The 15,844-nt window shown below is 41.0% G+C and overlaps 1 protein-coding gene across 1 annotated transcript; it reads left to right on the top strand.

The window, feature by feature from the left end:
• The first annotated feature begins 305 nt into the window (after positions 1-305).
• Positions 306-15,405, top strand: zgc:154054 (Glyco_transf_54 domain-containing protein). Its single transcript, XM_031586798.2, has 15 exons — positions 306-721; positions 3,283-3,438; positions 3,850-3,987; positions 5,499-5,632; positions 6,087-6,133; positions 6,358-6,471; positions 6,758-6,833; positions 7,005-7,119; positions 8,361-8,491; positions 8,674-8,781; positions 9,291-9,484; positions 12,329-12,407; positions 12,537-12,612; positions 13,205-13,317; positions 14,909-15,405. The coding sequence occupies exons 1-15, from the start codon at positions 640-642 to the stop codon at positions 14,924-14,926; spliced, it is 1,581 nt and encodes a 526-aa protein (XP_031442658.1). The 5' UTR covers positions 306-639; the 3' UTR covers positions 14,927-15,405.
• The last annotated feature ends 439 nt before the right edge of the window (positions 15,406-15,844 follow it).

Genomic DNA, 15,844 nt, shown 5'->3' with positions numbered 1-15,844 from the left:
TATGCCATGTTTTGAGTGTAAAATCAAATATGCAGGTGTGTTGGGTCAGATAGTCTGGTTTACAATGTAAACTTTTAACCGCTAGATGGCAGGCTATACTCGATCATTATTTCACATTGATGGGCTGATTTGGTCAATGTAATACCCATTTGCCTCTTGAATATGTATTTTGGATAATCCTTTAAACGAAATTATGTTAAACGATTGCTTAACATAATTGTTGGTGATGTAATAATCAAAGCTAGTATCCCTTTGTAAAATCAGCACAAGTCATTGAGGAATCTACCTCGGTGATGTGCAAGAGATCAACTGGTTTAGCTTCCTCAACAGGTAGAGGGAGATGGTGTGCAAGATTTCGGGATCCGGACAGAGCACTTTTCTTTCTGTCAGCTAAAGGAAAGGTGTAATTTAGGTGGTTTCTACGCGGGGAAGACAAGTCATGAAGACAGCACTGCCTGAACCTACCTTGGTGTTTTCTCACTTTGTTCTCAAACAACTTATCCACTGCTAGGAATGAACGACGTTAATTTAACTTTTCTTCTGTGTTGTATAATTGTTTCGCTCCTGAGAGTAGCAGTAATTTAGTAGTAGCCTATACATTTAAAGACAACTGAGTTTCATGAACGCGTATGGAATGAGATGAGGCACAACTATGGCACGCTGCTTATTGTTTTCAGTATGGGATGTTTGTTTGTGATCTCATGGCACTCAGCTCAGAAAGGTAAGTAACCTCATTTCAGATACGGCGCTGCATGATATAAATTAAAGAAACTGCTTGTGTTGTCGTAACACCTGCCTGACTCGTAGGGTTGCCACCCCAACCGGTTATGGTAATGTTAGGTCTAATTTCTGTTTATTTTGTCGGTTTTGTAAAATGGGGGGAGAGACAGACGAGGAGGACGACAAAAAAGTTCTCAGACTGGACGAAAAGATCATTTTTGTGAATGTCTTAGGACCACACATGTCCCGTCAGTGGAATGAAGTTGGGTTGGTCAAAGCAGAATTTCAAGTTAGATTACATTTTAAATGATCGTGCTTGGTATTAAAAGCATTAATTGATACATATTCAAGAGGCAAATGGGTATTACATTGACCAAATCAGCCCATCAATGTGAAATAATGATCCCAAATTAATTAAGTTAAAACGTTATTTATAATCTATTATAATGCATCTAGTGTTGATGACTAAAAGGCGTATACCTTGGACACATGATTAGATTTTATAATTAGACAGTACATGTTTACACGTTAAAGTATGTCATGTAGAAAGGGACAGCAGCAGACAAAGGAGTCCAGTGTGAGTCTAAGTGCTTCAGGAGGCGTCTGGGTCAGGACAAATATAACCTAGGTAAGACAGGCAGAGGATAGTATATTTGCAACTGGATTTGCATTTCCTAAAGGAAATACCAGTGTATGCAAAGCAAACAATTACAAAATCTAAAGATATATAAAGTAAAAGATTAGAACATTTTAAAGAAATTCAGTGCATGCAGAGAAAGAAGGAAGGAAGTAGAATAAAGGTAACCTACTCCTCAAAAAGTAAGAGGAGGGAGAGAGGTGTGTAAAGACTGACACATTGAAAGAGGGGGTCTTAGGGATAGAGATACATGGGGGGAGAGAAATCAGTCAAGAATAAGTCAAGACAAATTAGAGAGATTGAATAGAGAGTGAGTGAATGAAAGAGAGAGAGAAGGAGAAAGGAATTCATAGATTGAGACATTAGATATTAAGAAACAGACAGTGATAATGATAGAATGATAGTGTGAGTGAAATAGAGAGAAAAAGATAAAGAAATGAAATGGATGGGAAGTTAGTGTCTTAGTCTTAATAAGGTAAAAAAAGAAAGAAATAGATAGATAGATGAGGATTAAGAGGAGAAAGAGAGAGAGACTGCTGCGGAACAGTTTACTGTTGTAGACAGTTATAGCCAGTTAAAGTCACGAAGATTCCACCATTCATTTCAATGACAACATTTTATTTGTTTATCTTGAATATAGTGTAGTGTAGAAGAATTAAGATGAGTGACCGAGGACAGGTTGAAGAGCTTAGAAAATTCATTACCTCCACCAAGGAGGCTATGTTTTCACCCTTGTATCTGTTGTTGTCCCTGGTGATGACATGTGTCCTAACCCATTGTAAGTATGGAAGGGGCTGGGTCTGGGACGCCAGACACTGTTGAGCCTTCTAGAGGTGTCGCCTAATTCAACGAAACACTTACAAAGGAAGGTGCCCACTTGACAGCCCTAGTGAAATGCTCACAAAGACATATTTGTCATTGTTGTTGTTAAGTTTTGTTAATCTTTCATTTGTTAAAGTTTTGTTAAGTGTCTGTATGATGGTTGTAGTGCACCCTATTGTTGCACTTGACAGCCCTAGTGAAATGCTCACAAAGACATATTTGTCATTGTTGTTGTTAAGTTTTGTTAATCTTTCATTTGTTAAAGTTTTGTTAAGTGTCTGTATGATGGTTGTAGTGCACCCTATTGTTGCACTTGACAGCCCCAGTGAAATGCTCACAAAGGCATATTTGTCATTGTTGTTGTTAAGTTTTGTTAACTGTCCACGTTGGTATGATGGTTGTAGTGCACCCTATTGTTGCAGTTAGGCTAGGTTGTTGGCTATGAGTACTTGCATGTGTCAGTGAGAAGTGTGGCTGTGGAGGGTCCCCAACCAATAGCACGAGGAATTTAACATATTTTCCTTCGTATAACTAAAAGAATTGCTACACATTTACACTGATTTAACCCACACAGAAGCTTTCATCTTGCTCACAAATTTCTTTTGATCTTGTTGTACCAGTTGAGCTACAGAATCTCACTAGAGTCATGTAATGGAATAGGACTACAGCATTTTCCTTGGAGCCCTAAGCTTAATGAGGGAACAAGTAGGCCTACTTAGGTGAGGATTCCTCATATACAAATGACCCAGTATGCTAAAATTTAAAACATGATGACAACTTTGGCCAGAGTTGTATTTCAGTGTCATTGTTTGAAAATAAATACTCACGGCAGTATTTATACCATTATATTCATGATCAGAAGATACTGGATACGTCATATTTGAAAGGCAAATGATCTCATAGCAATACAGAAGAGTACCCATTAGAGACTGTGCTGACAGAATCATAAGCAACAAGGTGGTTAGAGTGGGCTGTGGGAAGACATAGGCCATAAAAAAACGTTGTACATTGTATATGCAAATCAACTGAGCTATGACATACAGACTGTTCTTTGCCTGTTCATACGCCTAATTTCCTAATTTCCATTATCTTTGACTGTGTAGATTACACCTCAAAACAGGTGGACCTTGCAAGCCTGTTTGAGCGACTGCAGCAAGCGGAGCAACGAGCAACTGAGCTTACAACCGAGCTCAATTTTGTCCTCAAGCATCTCGATAATGTCACTCAGACCACCAACACCAGTTCTAGCCATGCCCAGGGTGAGGAAGGACTTGACTCATCTGCTGTGTGGTTGATTATACAGTATGTTTGGACCCCAAAGTCGTTAGGCAGTGGAAAGGTTTAAATTCCCAAGTGGACAGGTCGTACTCCAAGGTTCGGATGTTGCCTAGTAGCTTGAGATGAGGTTTCAAGGGGAGTTGTAATTGTGTGGTGGTTTCATTCCTTGAAGGGGCGAGAGTTGCCATTGGAGTACATTGAGCTTCCAAGCAGAAACACTACAAGTGTAACTGATCCCTCTGTCAGTGTACCCTAGCCTCTTACCAAACGTTGTCCAACGCATTTCAGTGTTAACACCTTCAATTTCCAAATGAAATGCATGCCGTTTGTTCTGCTTGACAAATTTTTCTCTTACGCTTGCATTTTCTTGCCACTCAACATTTCTCTCATAGGTGTGGATAAGAAAGAAGACGTGAATGCTTCTATCTCCATGTCTTATCAGACCAGCTCCCTCTTTTACCTACCACACCTGCGACATCATAAGGACAGCCTTGTGGCTAATGCATATCTGGGGAAAGGTCGCTCTGGAGGTCAGTGCAATAACAAAGCTTATAATAATAAAAACATCACTGATTTAAATAATTTCGTTTATTTGTAAGGCACCAGAATTAGTCAAATTACACATTAAGTAACTGCTCCACATCTAATGTGTTCTGTATGCTACTGACTGTCGACCATCAGAGTTCTTAAGATATTAGACAAGCTTCTCTAGAATGACCACAACTCAAATGTCAACAACATTTCCTCCGAATAGCAAGCTTTATCTTTAAATATGTCTATCTCTCTCTCTCTCATATTTTTCATGTCATCCACTGTCTTACCTGTATCTCTGTCTATCCCGTTTGTGTTGTGTTACAGTATCAATGCTGTTGGGTATCCCGACAGTTCGCAGGCAGAACGTATAATAATAAAAACATCACTGATTATAATTATTTCGTTTATTTTTAAGGCACCAGAATTATATCCATTTTAGATAAGCTTCACTAGAATGGCACACAGGGGTAAGATATCCACGCAGACGCCCTGAAGCTAATAAAAAAATGGAGGGAACATCTCCATATGGTAGATGTTTTTTTTTTTTTTTAAATCAACCAATGTCATCATTTGAGAAGATATCATAGTATCTGGGCTTTTCATGGCCATGTATGAGAACAGTCATCAAATAGCATTCATATTGTCTGGATGGCCTTACAGGTTTTGTTTGTGATATCAAATGACCCTACTGATACATTTAGTAGCGTAATAGAAACAGAATAGCCTTCTTGGCTATGTTTTTATGATGTGTGAAAATGCTTTCACACGCACACAGACACACATGCGCACACACACACACACAAACACACACACTTCCACGTTCACCCCTCCCGTCAAGTCAGTCAGCAGGAGGAATAGGCACTAGAGGAGAATGAAGGTGTGTGCACACACATGCAGGTGCACTTTCTCACACTCAGGTGTACTTTCTCTCACACACACACACACACGCACATACACAAGTGTACTTACACACATGCAGGTGTACTCACTCTCAAACACACACACACACACACACACACATGTACTCACTTTCACACCCATGCAGGTGTACTCACTCACACACACACACACACACACACACACACACGTACTCACTCACACACACACACACACACATGTGTACTTACTCTCTCTCATACACACACACACACACACAGGTCTACATACATAATATAAGATTAAGTAGTTTTGAAGGATTTTTAAAAAGTAGTTTTGAAGGATTTTTTAAAAGTAGTTTTGAAGGTGGTAACTGTACACTTTTTGTCAAATTGCTCCTCATGGTCCTCTAGCTGTCAGTTCTGTGTGCATGGTCAAAAAAGCTCCCATGTTCGTACACACTCCTGGAAACGTAGTGGACTGTTCAACTCAAATGTCAACAACCTTTACTCAGAATAGCGAGCTTTATCTTTAAATATGTCTATCTCTCTCCCTCTCTCTCTCTCCTATTTTTCATGTCATCCACTGTCTTACCTGTATCTCTGTCTATCCCGTGTGTGTTGTGTTACAGTATCACTGGTGTTGGGTATCCCGACAGTTCACAGGCAGAAACAGAGTTACCTGGTGAACACCATAGCTTCACTCCTCTATGACCTCTCACCCCAGCAGAAAGATGACATGGTCATCATCATCTTTGTTGCTGAGGTAACCACGTCACGGCATGCCTCACCATGTCTGCGGCCCACTTACTGCACCTCGCATCAAAAAGAATGCAGAATTCCTACATTTTCTCAATTTCTCAATGTATTCTTTTCTTTTCTTTCCCTTCTTCCGTTCAATGTCGGACCTTATTGAGTGTAACTATTACACGTGGACAGTAATAAACCATATAGTTCAGCAAGTTTATTGAGAGCATTTATTATCCAAAATCAGAGCCTCCTTTTGTTCTCTTCTTAATGAAGCAGAAAGAAGTTTATGAACAAGCACATTTAAGTAGTAGGGATACGAAATGTATCTTATCAAACTGTTAATTATCTCCCACACATAAGATTATAAGTAATAACTTGAAGTGGTTATGATTCTCGGTGATACGGTAGGGCCACATTATGATTGTGTGTGTGTGTGTGTGTGTGTGTGTGTGTGTGTGTGTTCCCCACAGACAGACCCGGCATTTGTCACAAGTGTGGCTGAGGATGTGCGAATGAAGTAAGTGTTAGGTCTTTTTTACATGTTGACTGTTAACATACTGTAATGATGTGTTGTCAATGCCAAAACTGCACTGCTTGTCTGGGCAACTACATTTTTTACATAAAAGAAATGGAGCATTGAATTGGCACCTTCTCACAGTATGACACATCACTTTCTAGTGTGAGTGTGTTAGGAGTGTGTTTTATATGTATTTCTTAGCACCGGTTTAAATCTCTCAACAGTTTTCCTGCAGATGTTAGTGCTGGGCTTGTGGAAGTGATCTCCCCACCTGCCAGTTTTTATCCAGACTTCTCTGAGCTGAAGAGCACCTTTGGGGACTCCAAAGATAGAGTCAAGTGAGAAGCTGCTGAACTTACATGACATTTACAGACACCCGATACAATACAACACTCCCTCACTCACTCACTCACACGCACGCATGTACACACATTCACTATCATTCTCATTCTCTCTCCCTCTCTCTCTCTCCGTCTCTCTCTCTCTCTCTCTGTTTTCCCTCTATGCTGGTTCTGGGATTCCAATAGAAAGGGAAATAAACCCACCATAATCCACTACACTGCACATTATGAGAAATATTTGGTCATACAATGTGACACATTTGTCTGTTTGTTTTGTTTTTAGGTGGAGAACGAAGCAGAATTTGGATTTTAGCTTTCTCATGATGTACGCACAGCCGAAGGGAACCTTTTACGTCCAGGTCAGGGACCTCTGGATGTTTGAGTTGATTCAGTGTCATCAGCACTAATGATTAATCTTCTAGAATCCATGTATTTCCTGCCATCAAACAATGCACAATGCACAATGATTGATTTGTTTTTGTGTGTGTGTGTGTGTGTGTGTGTGTGTGTGTGTGTGTGTGCTCAACCAGCTGGAGGATGACATTGTGGCAAAGCTTGGCTACTCTGATATGATGAAGACGTTTGCTACTGGTGTGTCGTCAGAGGAGTGGCTCTACCTAGAGTTCTCTCAGCTGGGCTTCATCGGTCAGTCTGCTGCCCTGTTCTCTCCTCCTCAGCTCTGTTCTCTCCTCCTCAGCTCTGTTCTCTCCTCCTCAGCTCTGTTCTCTCCTGTTCTCTCCTCCTCAGCTCTGTTCTCTCCTCCTCAGCTCTGTTCTCTCCTGTTCTCTCCTGTTCTCTCCTCCTCAGCTCTGTTCTCTCCTGTTCTCTCCTCCTCAGCTCTGTTCTCTCCTCCTCAGCTCTGTTCTCTCCTGTTCTCTCCTCCTCAGCTCTGTTCTCTCCTCCTCAGCTCTGTTCTCTCCTGTTCTCTCCTCCTCAGCTCTGTTCTCTCCTGTTCTCTCCTCCTCAGCTCTGTTCTGCCCTGTTCTCCGACTGTGTCCTTAGAACGGCATGTTTGGTTGTTGTATGTGATTATGTTGTATGTACGTAGGTGTAGGATTAATGCAATTAATTATGCTGCTGTACACTTTCATGGAGAATGTTTCATTCTGCAGCATGATAGTTTCCATAGCCTTACTAGCCTATTAGAAAAGGTTGTTGTTTAATTTTCACTCAATAATTAGTGCCCAACCTGCTGAGTAACGTGCATGCAAGGTCATAGAACATTTCAGTATAGGTCTTTGAAAAGTCATAGAAAGGTTTTGAAATGTTAAATTGGGTGGGAACCCTGGTTACTGTTCTAGAGAATGTTTGATCATCAATGCTGAACTGCTGACCTGAGGGTTTCATGATGAAACATAGCCAGTGACGAGATACGGTGTCTGGCTATGGTGTCTGGCAAAGTGTGTCAAGTAGCGGTGCTTCCAGCAGACACAAATATCTCGAGTGTCATTTTCAATAGACAGCTACACACACACACACACACACACACACACACACACACACACACACACACACACAAAAAAACACCTTTTTGGTGTAGGTTAGATGAAGTAAGCAGACACCACATAAAGAATTTTCACTTTTCTATTGTGACACTGTATTGGCTGCTGGGGGACGTAAGGGTGTTGAGTTACATTTGTGTGTCTCGAACAGGAAGCATTTAGGGTTAGTGTGCATTTCCTCAAGATGTTGTTGAACAACTACTATAACTGTAGTTAAATGTTCACAGTTCTCTCTCTCTCTGTCTCACTCTATGTGTGTGTGTGTGTGTCTGTGTGTGTCTGTGTGTGTGTGACCTGCACCTGCACATTGACCTGAGACTGTAAAATTCAACCTTTGATTTTTTTTTTCATATCTTCTTTTCCATCTGTGTGTGTGTGAAATAGGAAAACTGTTCAGGACTTCTGATTTACCAATGGTAGTGGAATTCTTTCTGATGTTCCACAAAGACAAGCCAATAGACTGGCTCTTGGATCACATCTTGTGGGTTAAAGTCTGCAACCCTGAAAAAGACGCAGTAAGTACAAAGATATCCACAGCATCTGATGCTGTGGTTTCACAGCTCCTACCAAAGTCATCTTCACATGACGTTTTTTAACTTCCTCAAAATAAACAGTTTTTGTAGGATACTTGACCAGCTTTTTATGTATTCATTTATTTAGCTGAAACAACTATTTTTTGGTATCCTCTCTTCTGCAGAAACACTGCAATGCTGAGAAAAGCAGAATGAAGCGGAGACACAAACCATCACTGTTTCAACATGTTGGTCTCCACTCTTCCCTTCCGGGGAAGATCCAGAATCTAAAAGTGAGTGGAGCTTTTCTTACTGCTAAACATGAGTAATTCACGCATATATAGCTGATGTGCAGTTCTCTTCCACTTTTATGGAAGTACAAAAGCTTGTGCAGCACAAAGGTCTTGCTTGGGTGTGTAATACTCCAGTCCCTTCCACCCACCCGCCCACATGCACAACCAAAGCCATACTCCTTATGCTGTCACCCATACACACCCAAAACCCATGCATATTACATGCATACACACACACACACACACACACAGATTACACACACATTACACAAACATTACACAAACATACTTTAGCATTGCTCACGCTCATCCACACATAACTTTACATTTTACACACACACTCACAAACGCACTCACAAAGACATACACATAACCCTCACGGACAAACTAATGCATACAGACCCCCCCCCCCCCCCACACACACACACAAATAAATAAACAAACGTGCACAAAAATACACACACACACACACATGCACACACACTTATGCATGCATGCCTTGTTATTAGGATAAGGACTTTGGGAAGCAGCCACTCTTCACCCCCCATAAGAACCCCGGCGCAGAGCTGAGCAGCAGCCTGAAGCACTACCAGACCCACTCACTGGACAAGGCCTACAGGGGACAGGACTTCTTCTGGGGCCTGACTCCCACCGCAGGAGACTATATCCACATCCTCTTCCAGCAGCCACAGAGAGTGCAGGGGTGAGTCTCTTGCCCACGATAAACGCTTCACACACACACACACACACACACACACACACACACACACAACTAACACATACGTCATTTGTTTCTGTGCAGTGTATACACACACACACACACCCTGTGTCCACACTCACGCACACACATTATTTAACCCCAATTTGTACTGTAGTCCTTTCATGAAATGATACGTCATTAACCTTGTATAAATCAGATAAAAGTCTGATTCTTGAAAACAAAGTGCATAATCAGTTTGATTAGCAACAATGCCTTATCTGGGACTCACTGGATCCAGTTACATCATGTAAGAAGGAAGGTTAACAGCAATGTCCTTGTAATGTGGGAATGACCTGGTTGATCTGGTTTCTTTCACTGATATCAGGCCCAACGCGTAAGCCTATCTAGCTTATCTCTGTACATCATCTGAAATGGATTCGTTTATCTCTGGCTCTTTTCTGTGCAGCTCTGTATCTTCACCTCCCTCTCCTCTTTTGTTCTGGGCCCTCCCCTCTTCTCTCTCTTGCTCTGTAATTCTTTCTAAGTTTCTAAGTGTTCTCTCTCTCCCACACACTCTCTGTTGCTCTCTAATATACACACAGATATATATATATCTATCTCTCTCTCACACACACTCTCTGTTGCTCTCTAATACACATATACAGTGGGGAAAATAAGTATTTGAACCCCTGCCGATTTCGCAAGTTTGGCCACTTGCAAAGAAATGTGTGATCTATAATTGTAATGGAAGGTGTATTTTAACAGTGAGAAATAGAATATCAACAAACAAATCCAGAAAACTGCATTTTATAACATTTATGACTTTATTTGTATTTGATGCAGAAAATAAGTATTTGAACCCCCAAGCAAACAGCAAGAATTCTGGCTCCCAATGACCAGTTATGTGCCCAAGAAGCACACAGATTAGTCCTCATTAGGCCTAACAAGGTACACCTGATCTCAACTGGTGACGTGTATAAAAGAAACCTGTCCAAAGAATCATACTTCACACCTTCAACCTCACCACCATGCCAAGACCAAAGAGTTGACCAAGGACGTCAGAGATAAGTATGTAGACCTGCACAAGGCTGGAATGGGTTACAAAACCATCGGCAAGCAGCTTGGTGAGAAGCAGACAACTATTGGTGCGATTATTCGTAAATGGAAGCAAGACCAAACAACTGTCAATCGCTCTAGGTCTGGGGCTCCATGCAAGATATCCCCTCGTGCGGTATCGGTGATCATCCGAAAGGTGCAGAATAACCCCAGAACTATACAGGGGGAGCTTGTGAATGATCTCCAGGCAGCTGGGATCACAGTCACCAAGAAAACCATTGGCAACACACTACGCCGTAATAGTTTGAAGTACCGCAGCACTCGCAAGGTCCCCCTGCTCAAGAAAGCACATGTACAGGGCCGTCTGAAGTTTGCCAATGAACACTTAAATGATTCTAAGGAGGATTGGGAGACAGGATGTGGTCAGATGAGACCAAAATCAAGCTCTTTGGCATCAACTCGACTTGCCGCGTTTGGAGGGGGAAGAATGCTGAATATGACACCATCCCCACCGTCAAGCATGGAGGTGGAAACATTATGCTTTGGGGCTGTTTCTCTGCCAAGGGTACAGGACGACTCCACTGCATCGAGGGGACTATGGATGGGGCCATGTAACGTGGAATATTGGGCTTGAACCTCATTCCCTCCCATTGAAAACGCAACCTTAAGGATTTGGAGAGGATCTGCAAAGAGGAGTGGACCAAAATCCCTCCTGAGATGTGTGTAAACCTGGTGACCAACTACAAGAAAAGTCTGACGTCTGTGCTTGCCAACAAGGGTTATTCCACCAAGTACTAAGTCATGTTTTGCTAGGGGTTCAAATACTTATTTTCTGCATCAAATACAAATAAAGTCATAAATGTTATAAAATGCCGTTTTCTGGATTTTTTTGTTGATATTCTGTTTCTCACTGTTAAAATAGACCTACTATTACAATTATAGATCACACATTTCTTTCCAAGTGGCCAAACTTGCGAAATCGGCAGGAGTTCAAATACTTATTTTCCCCACTGTATACGTATATATACATGAATGTGAACTCTTCAAGTCTGTCTCCTGCTCTGACTGACTTTCATTCTTTATCCCATTCTCTCTCTCTCCCTGCCTCCCTCTCAATTTCTCTGTCTTTCTCATCAACTTGCTCACTCAGTCATTATGCACATACAAGACTCTTGTGTGATATATAGCCTGGTTCCATGGACTAATGTGTTGTTCTTGGTAAACGCTTGAATGCCTGCTTTTCAGCTTTAGATTAATGTTTTTCTTTCTGTTTATATTGTGAACAGGTTAATTAGTTACAAACAGAATCAGTTGAATATTATTTATATTCCTGTCTATTGGCATGTTACCTTTCAGAACACATAAAAGGGGATCCTTTGTTTAATCAGTACCAAACAATAGAATAAACAATTCAATGCAATGCAATGCGGCCATAAGCAGCCTTGCATTGTAAGATGTTATGAACTGCAAGACAACATATCTTGGGCATGATATGACAGGCCAACTTTTTTAAATATTCATTTTCAGCTGAAAGTGGGGAAAATACTGTATTTTTCTTAAAATGACTTGCCAGCCAGATCATTTTGGAGAAATGATCAGTTAAACATTATCATTGGAGAGTGGGTGGCATTGAGAGGGTTGACTAGCAGTACTTTTTTGCCGTGCTGAAATTCAACTTTTCTGAGGTTGACTAATATTGTTTGCTAGTTGTTGTGGTACTGATTATAACACCACGTATCCATTGGACATGGATGGATGCCAACATGTGCCCTCTCTCTTTCCCCACTGTAGGTACCTTTTTCGGAGTGGCAACATTGAGACGAATGGCGACAGGTTCTACAACACCACAGTGGAGGTGCTGCCAAGGGACGTAAGTGTCATAGAAACTGTATTTTGTAAATTGTTTGTGAAACAAACACCTGGCAGGCGCTAGTGCGCACACATACTATATATGTATGTGTGTGCTTTGTTCATCCGCCAATGTCTGCTTGTTTCACAGAGATCTGTGGTTGAGAGGGTTCAAAAAGGAGAACTGCCTCAATACCAGGCATCCTCAGATGGTTTTATTGTCATTGGTAGGTCATGTTCACTGTTGTTTTCACAAATATTTGGATATTTTTTTCAGTCTTGCTCTGATGGAGCACAGTATTTTATAAACACTTATCTTTCATATCCTGTTTGACTGAAACTTCCTCATTTATTTACTGTGTGTGTGTGTGTGTGTGTGTGTGTGTGTGTGTGTGTGTGTGTGTGTGTGTGTGTGTGTGTGTGTGTGTGTGTGTGTGTGTGTGTGTGTGTGTGTGTGTGTGTGTGTAACATCTCTAGATGGAGCAGTTATTGTGTCTAATTTAACACATAGGGATTATCAAGGCTTAAGTACAAACTATCCTTTAGAGCAAATAGGACAAGCAAGATATTAAGCACATAGAGAATCAAAAACAAACAGACAGATACATCTTGAGGAATGTGGAACTACTCGTTGCCATCGGAATGGGCAAATGTCCAACTTGAAACCAGGGATATGAAATTATTTCATCAGAATAGTGTTCATGGCATTAGCTGTCATTGCTATGGAGCTATGGACCTAGCGACATATGAGTTATGTTCATATAAAGATGGTTTCAAAAATGTGGTCATTCATTTGTTTGTTTGTTTCTTTGTATCCAGGTTCTTTTGTAAACGGGTTGGCTGAGGGGGTGCTGGATGCTGCTGTACAGGAGCTGACTGCCTTGCGCCTGCTGGTCCACACAGACTCTGATGTATGGGTTCTACTGAGTGAGGTGTGTACCAAACTCTCCCTTTCTCTGTCTCACACACACACACACACACACACACACACACACCGGGTCACCACTTATCACCACATTTAAGAGCAAAGAGCACACCTGTGGCCAACCCACGTTTATAGCCATGTGCACTCACTGCTGGGTGTGTTACAGTACTTCTAAAGGAAAGACATAGCTTATCCTTTTTTTGAGCACCCTCCGGCTCTTAAACTTTGAGCACAGTCTCTCTGTTAAGTTGTGCATGTACCTTTTTTAGCCCGTTTTGAAAATACTCAGCATGTCGTCTTGGATGGTGGTGTCATTAACTGAACATACCTGCTAATTGACCTCAAGTTAGAGTAAATCTCTCCATTCAACCACCCACTTACCCTTCCCTTGTTCCACCCAGCCCATAACAGGAATGCTAATTTGTGACTTTTGTGCTTCCCTTAGCTTCTGAATAACATAAGGATAAGGATGAGCTTTACTCAGCGGTATGAGGGATCTCTGAAATCATGTCCAGTAAAACTGGTTTACAGGGACCTTCAGATGTACCTTTGAACACATACCCCTCCATGCACCTTGAACACATGTTCTCATGCATTCGTCTGGAAAGGGGACTGTGTTACTGCCTGTGGTTTGACAACAGACAACAGGTCGAATGAAGTTCCTAACAAAGTTACTCAATTGAAATAACAGTTTCAGTCACATTTTCTGGTGTCTCGCTTGTACACTTCTCTGTTGACTTTCAGTTGTTTCACAGACCAGGCGGAAAAGCTCAGCTCCAACCAATACATTGAAAGGCTCTTCCTTGAAAAGTACACTAGATCAACAGGGTCCCCAAATCATGCTTAAGTTATGTCAATGGATATAGCTGAGTATATGTGAATATACTTGCATAAACCTTCAAAGTGCACACACAGATACACATACAGAAAGATGATTGCTAAGATAAGAAAATGTACAGATCCAACCACACTACACACCAGCGTGACCATTGTTGCCTGTTTCCCAGGGCAAATTTGAACAGCAGAATTCTGTTTGTTTTGTTACAGGCAAAACGACCCAGTTTGTCTTCTGCCCAGTGCATTTAAGAAGGGAGCACACATAAACTCTTTACACGGCAAACATTCTCTTTGAACACCATAGATACTGCAGCTATTTCTCTCTCCCACCTGCTTCTAAAGAATGTATAAGAAGGAGAGTCATGCCTCAGTGAAGTATGAGTAACAATGTATTTTGTTTGCGGTTTCCAAGATACAGTATGTGGCTCACCCACTGTCTCCGGTTACCCTATTTACTGATGGAGATAAGAGTCACACTTAAAAGAAAAAAAAAGGCTGACAACTATATTCCTTATAGCTCAACGTGATGCACAGTGTATGTGAATGTGTGGGTGGGTGGGTCCGTGTGCGCTATCTGTAGCTGACCTGTAACTTTTTTACAAAATTATTTTCACATCCAAACCACTTAGAAAAGCAGAAATGACCATGTCCTATTGTAACTAATGTTGTGGCCCATTGATTTGTGCAATATGAGAAGTGCACACATCCTTGTTCCGGCTCTTAAGGTTTGGTTAACACTCACTTTTGTCTTGCTCTGACAGATGTTCATTAAGGTTTAATGGGGGGACAGGCAACTGAGTGGAGAGAAACCAGAGAAGTAATTCTACAGTACCCCTCCACCAACATTCATGGCATGACCTCTAGTGGACAACTGTGGAACTGCAATGCACATTATCACTTTCCGATATTGAAGGACGACCTCAGGGTATTATTCTTGGTTTTTTGTTGTTGTTTTAAAGTAAATTCGTCTATTTTTGTAATATACAATAATGCACCCACGTGCATTGTGTTAAAAACATGACACACTGGATTTCATCTTGCAGATTTGAACATTTCCATCCCTTTGCATGTAGCCTTTATTGTTTATTGTATTGTTTTTATTTTATGTTTTTGTTTATATTTTATGTAATTATTGGATCAAAAATGCCAAATAAGGGTTTTTATTATATATATATACTAGTATGAATGATGTATGTGCATGAGCAGTGAGCAAGTCAGCAGGGAGAATAAAGTCTTTTTTTAACCTTATTAATATTAATTTGAATAATGTTCCCACCGTTTTTCAGATTTAAACGTAGATTCACATGGTGTAGTTTTAATACCTGTGTGACCATCCTATGTGGAGTTATGGATCTCTCCCCATTCACTTAGATCGGACAGCTGATTTTGTTTGCCCTAAATAGCCAGATAGTAAAATAAATAGTAAACCAAGACGGCTGCCGAGTGGCAAGACTTGACTTTAAATACTTTGGCATAAACATGCAATGTGAAGAGTGAGTTGCACTGCCATGCTTAGTTCCAATGAAAATGCATTCTTAGAAAAGGAAACTTGCATCTAAGCATATAATCCAAACAATGAGGGCAAAACAGCTAAGGATTGACTCTATGAGGCTCATTCATTCAGTCAATTCAATTGAATAAAATTTTATTTCTATAGCCAAAACAATAAAATTGTCTCAAGGTGCTTTAGAGCCCAG

The sequence above is a fragment of the Clupea harengus genome, chromosome 20 (assembly GCF_900700415.2).
Source record: "Clupea harengus chromosome 20, Ch_v2.0.2, whole genome shotgun sequence".
NCBI classification, from domain to species: domain Eukaryota; kingdom Metazoa; phylum Chordata; class Actinopteri; order Clupeiformes; family Clupeidae; genus Clupea; species Clupea harengus.
The sequence above is the reverse complement of the archived record's forward strand: the minus strand, read 5'-3'. Positions and strand labels throughout refer to the sequence as shown.

Excerpts from the sequence above, each read along its gene's own strand:
- zgc:154054 (XM_031586798.2), top strand. The coding sequence starts at position 640 with ATGAGGCACAACTATGGCACGCTGCTTATTGTTTTCAGTATGGGATGT. Across the intron at positions 3,439-3,849 it reads CAGTTCTAGCCATGCCCAGG|GTGTGGATAAGAAAGAAGAC; the intron begins GTGAGGAAGGAC and ends TTTCTCTCATAG. Across the intron at positions 7,120-8,360 it reads CTCTCAGCTGGGCTTCATCG|GAAAACTGTTCAGGACTTCT; the intron begins GTCAGTCTGCTG and ends TGTGTGAAATAG.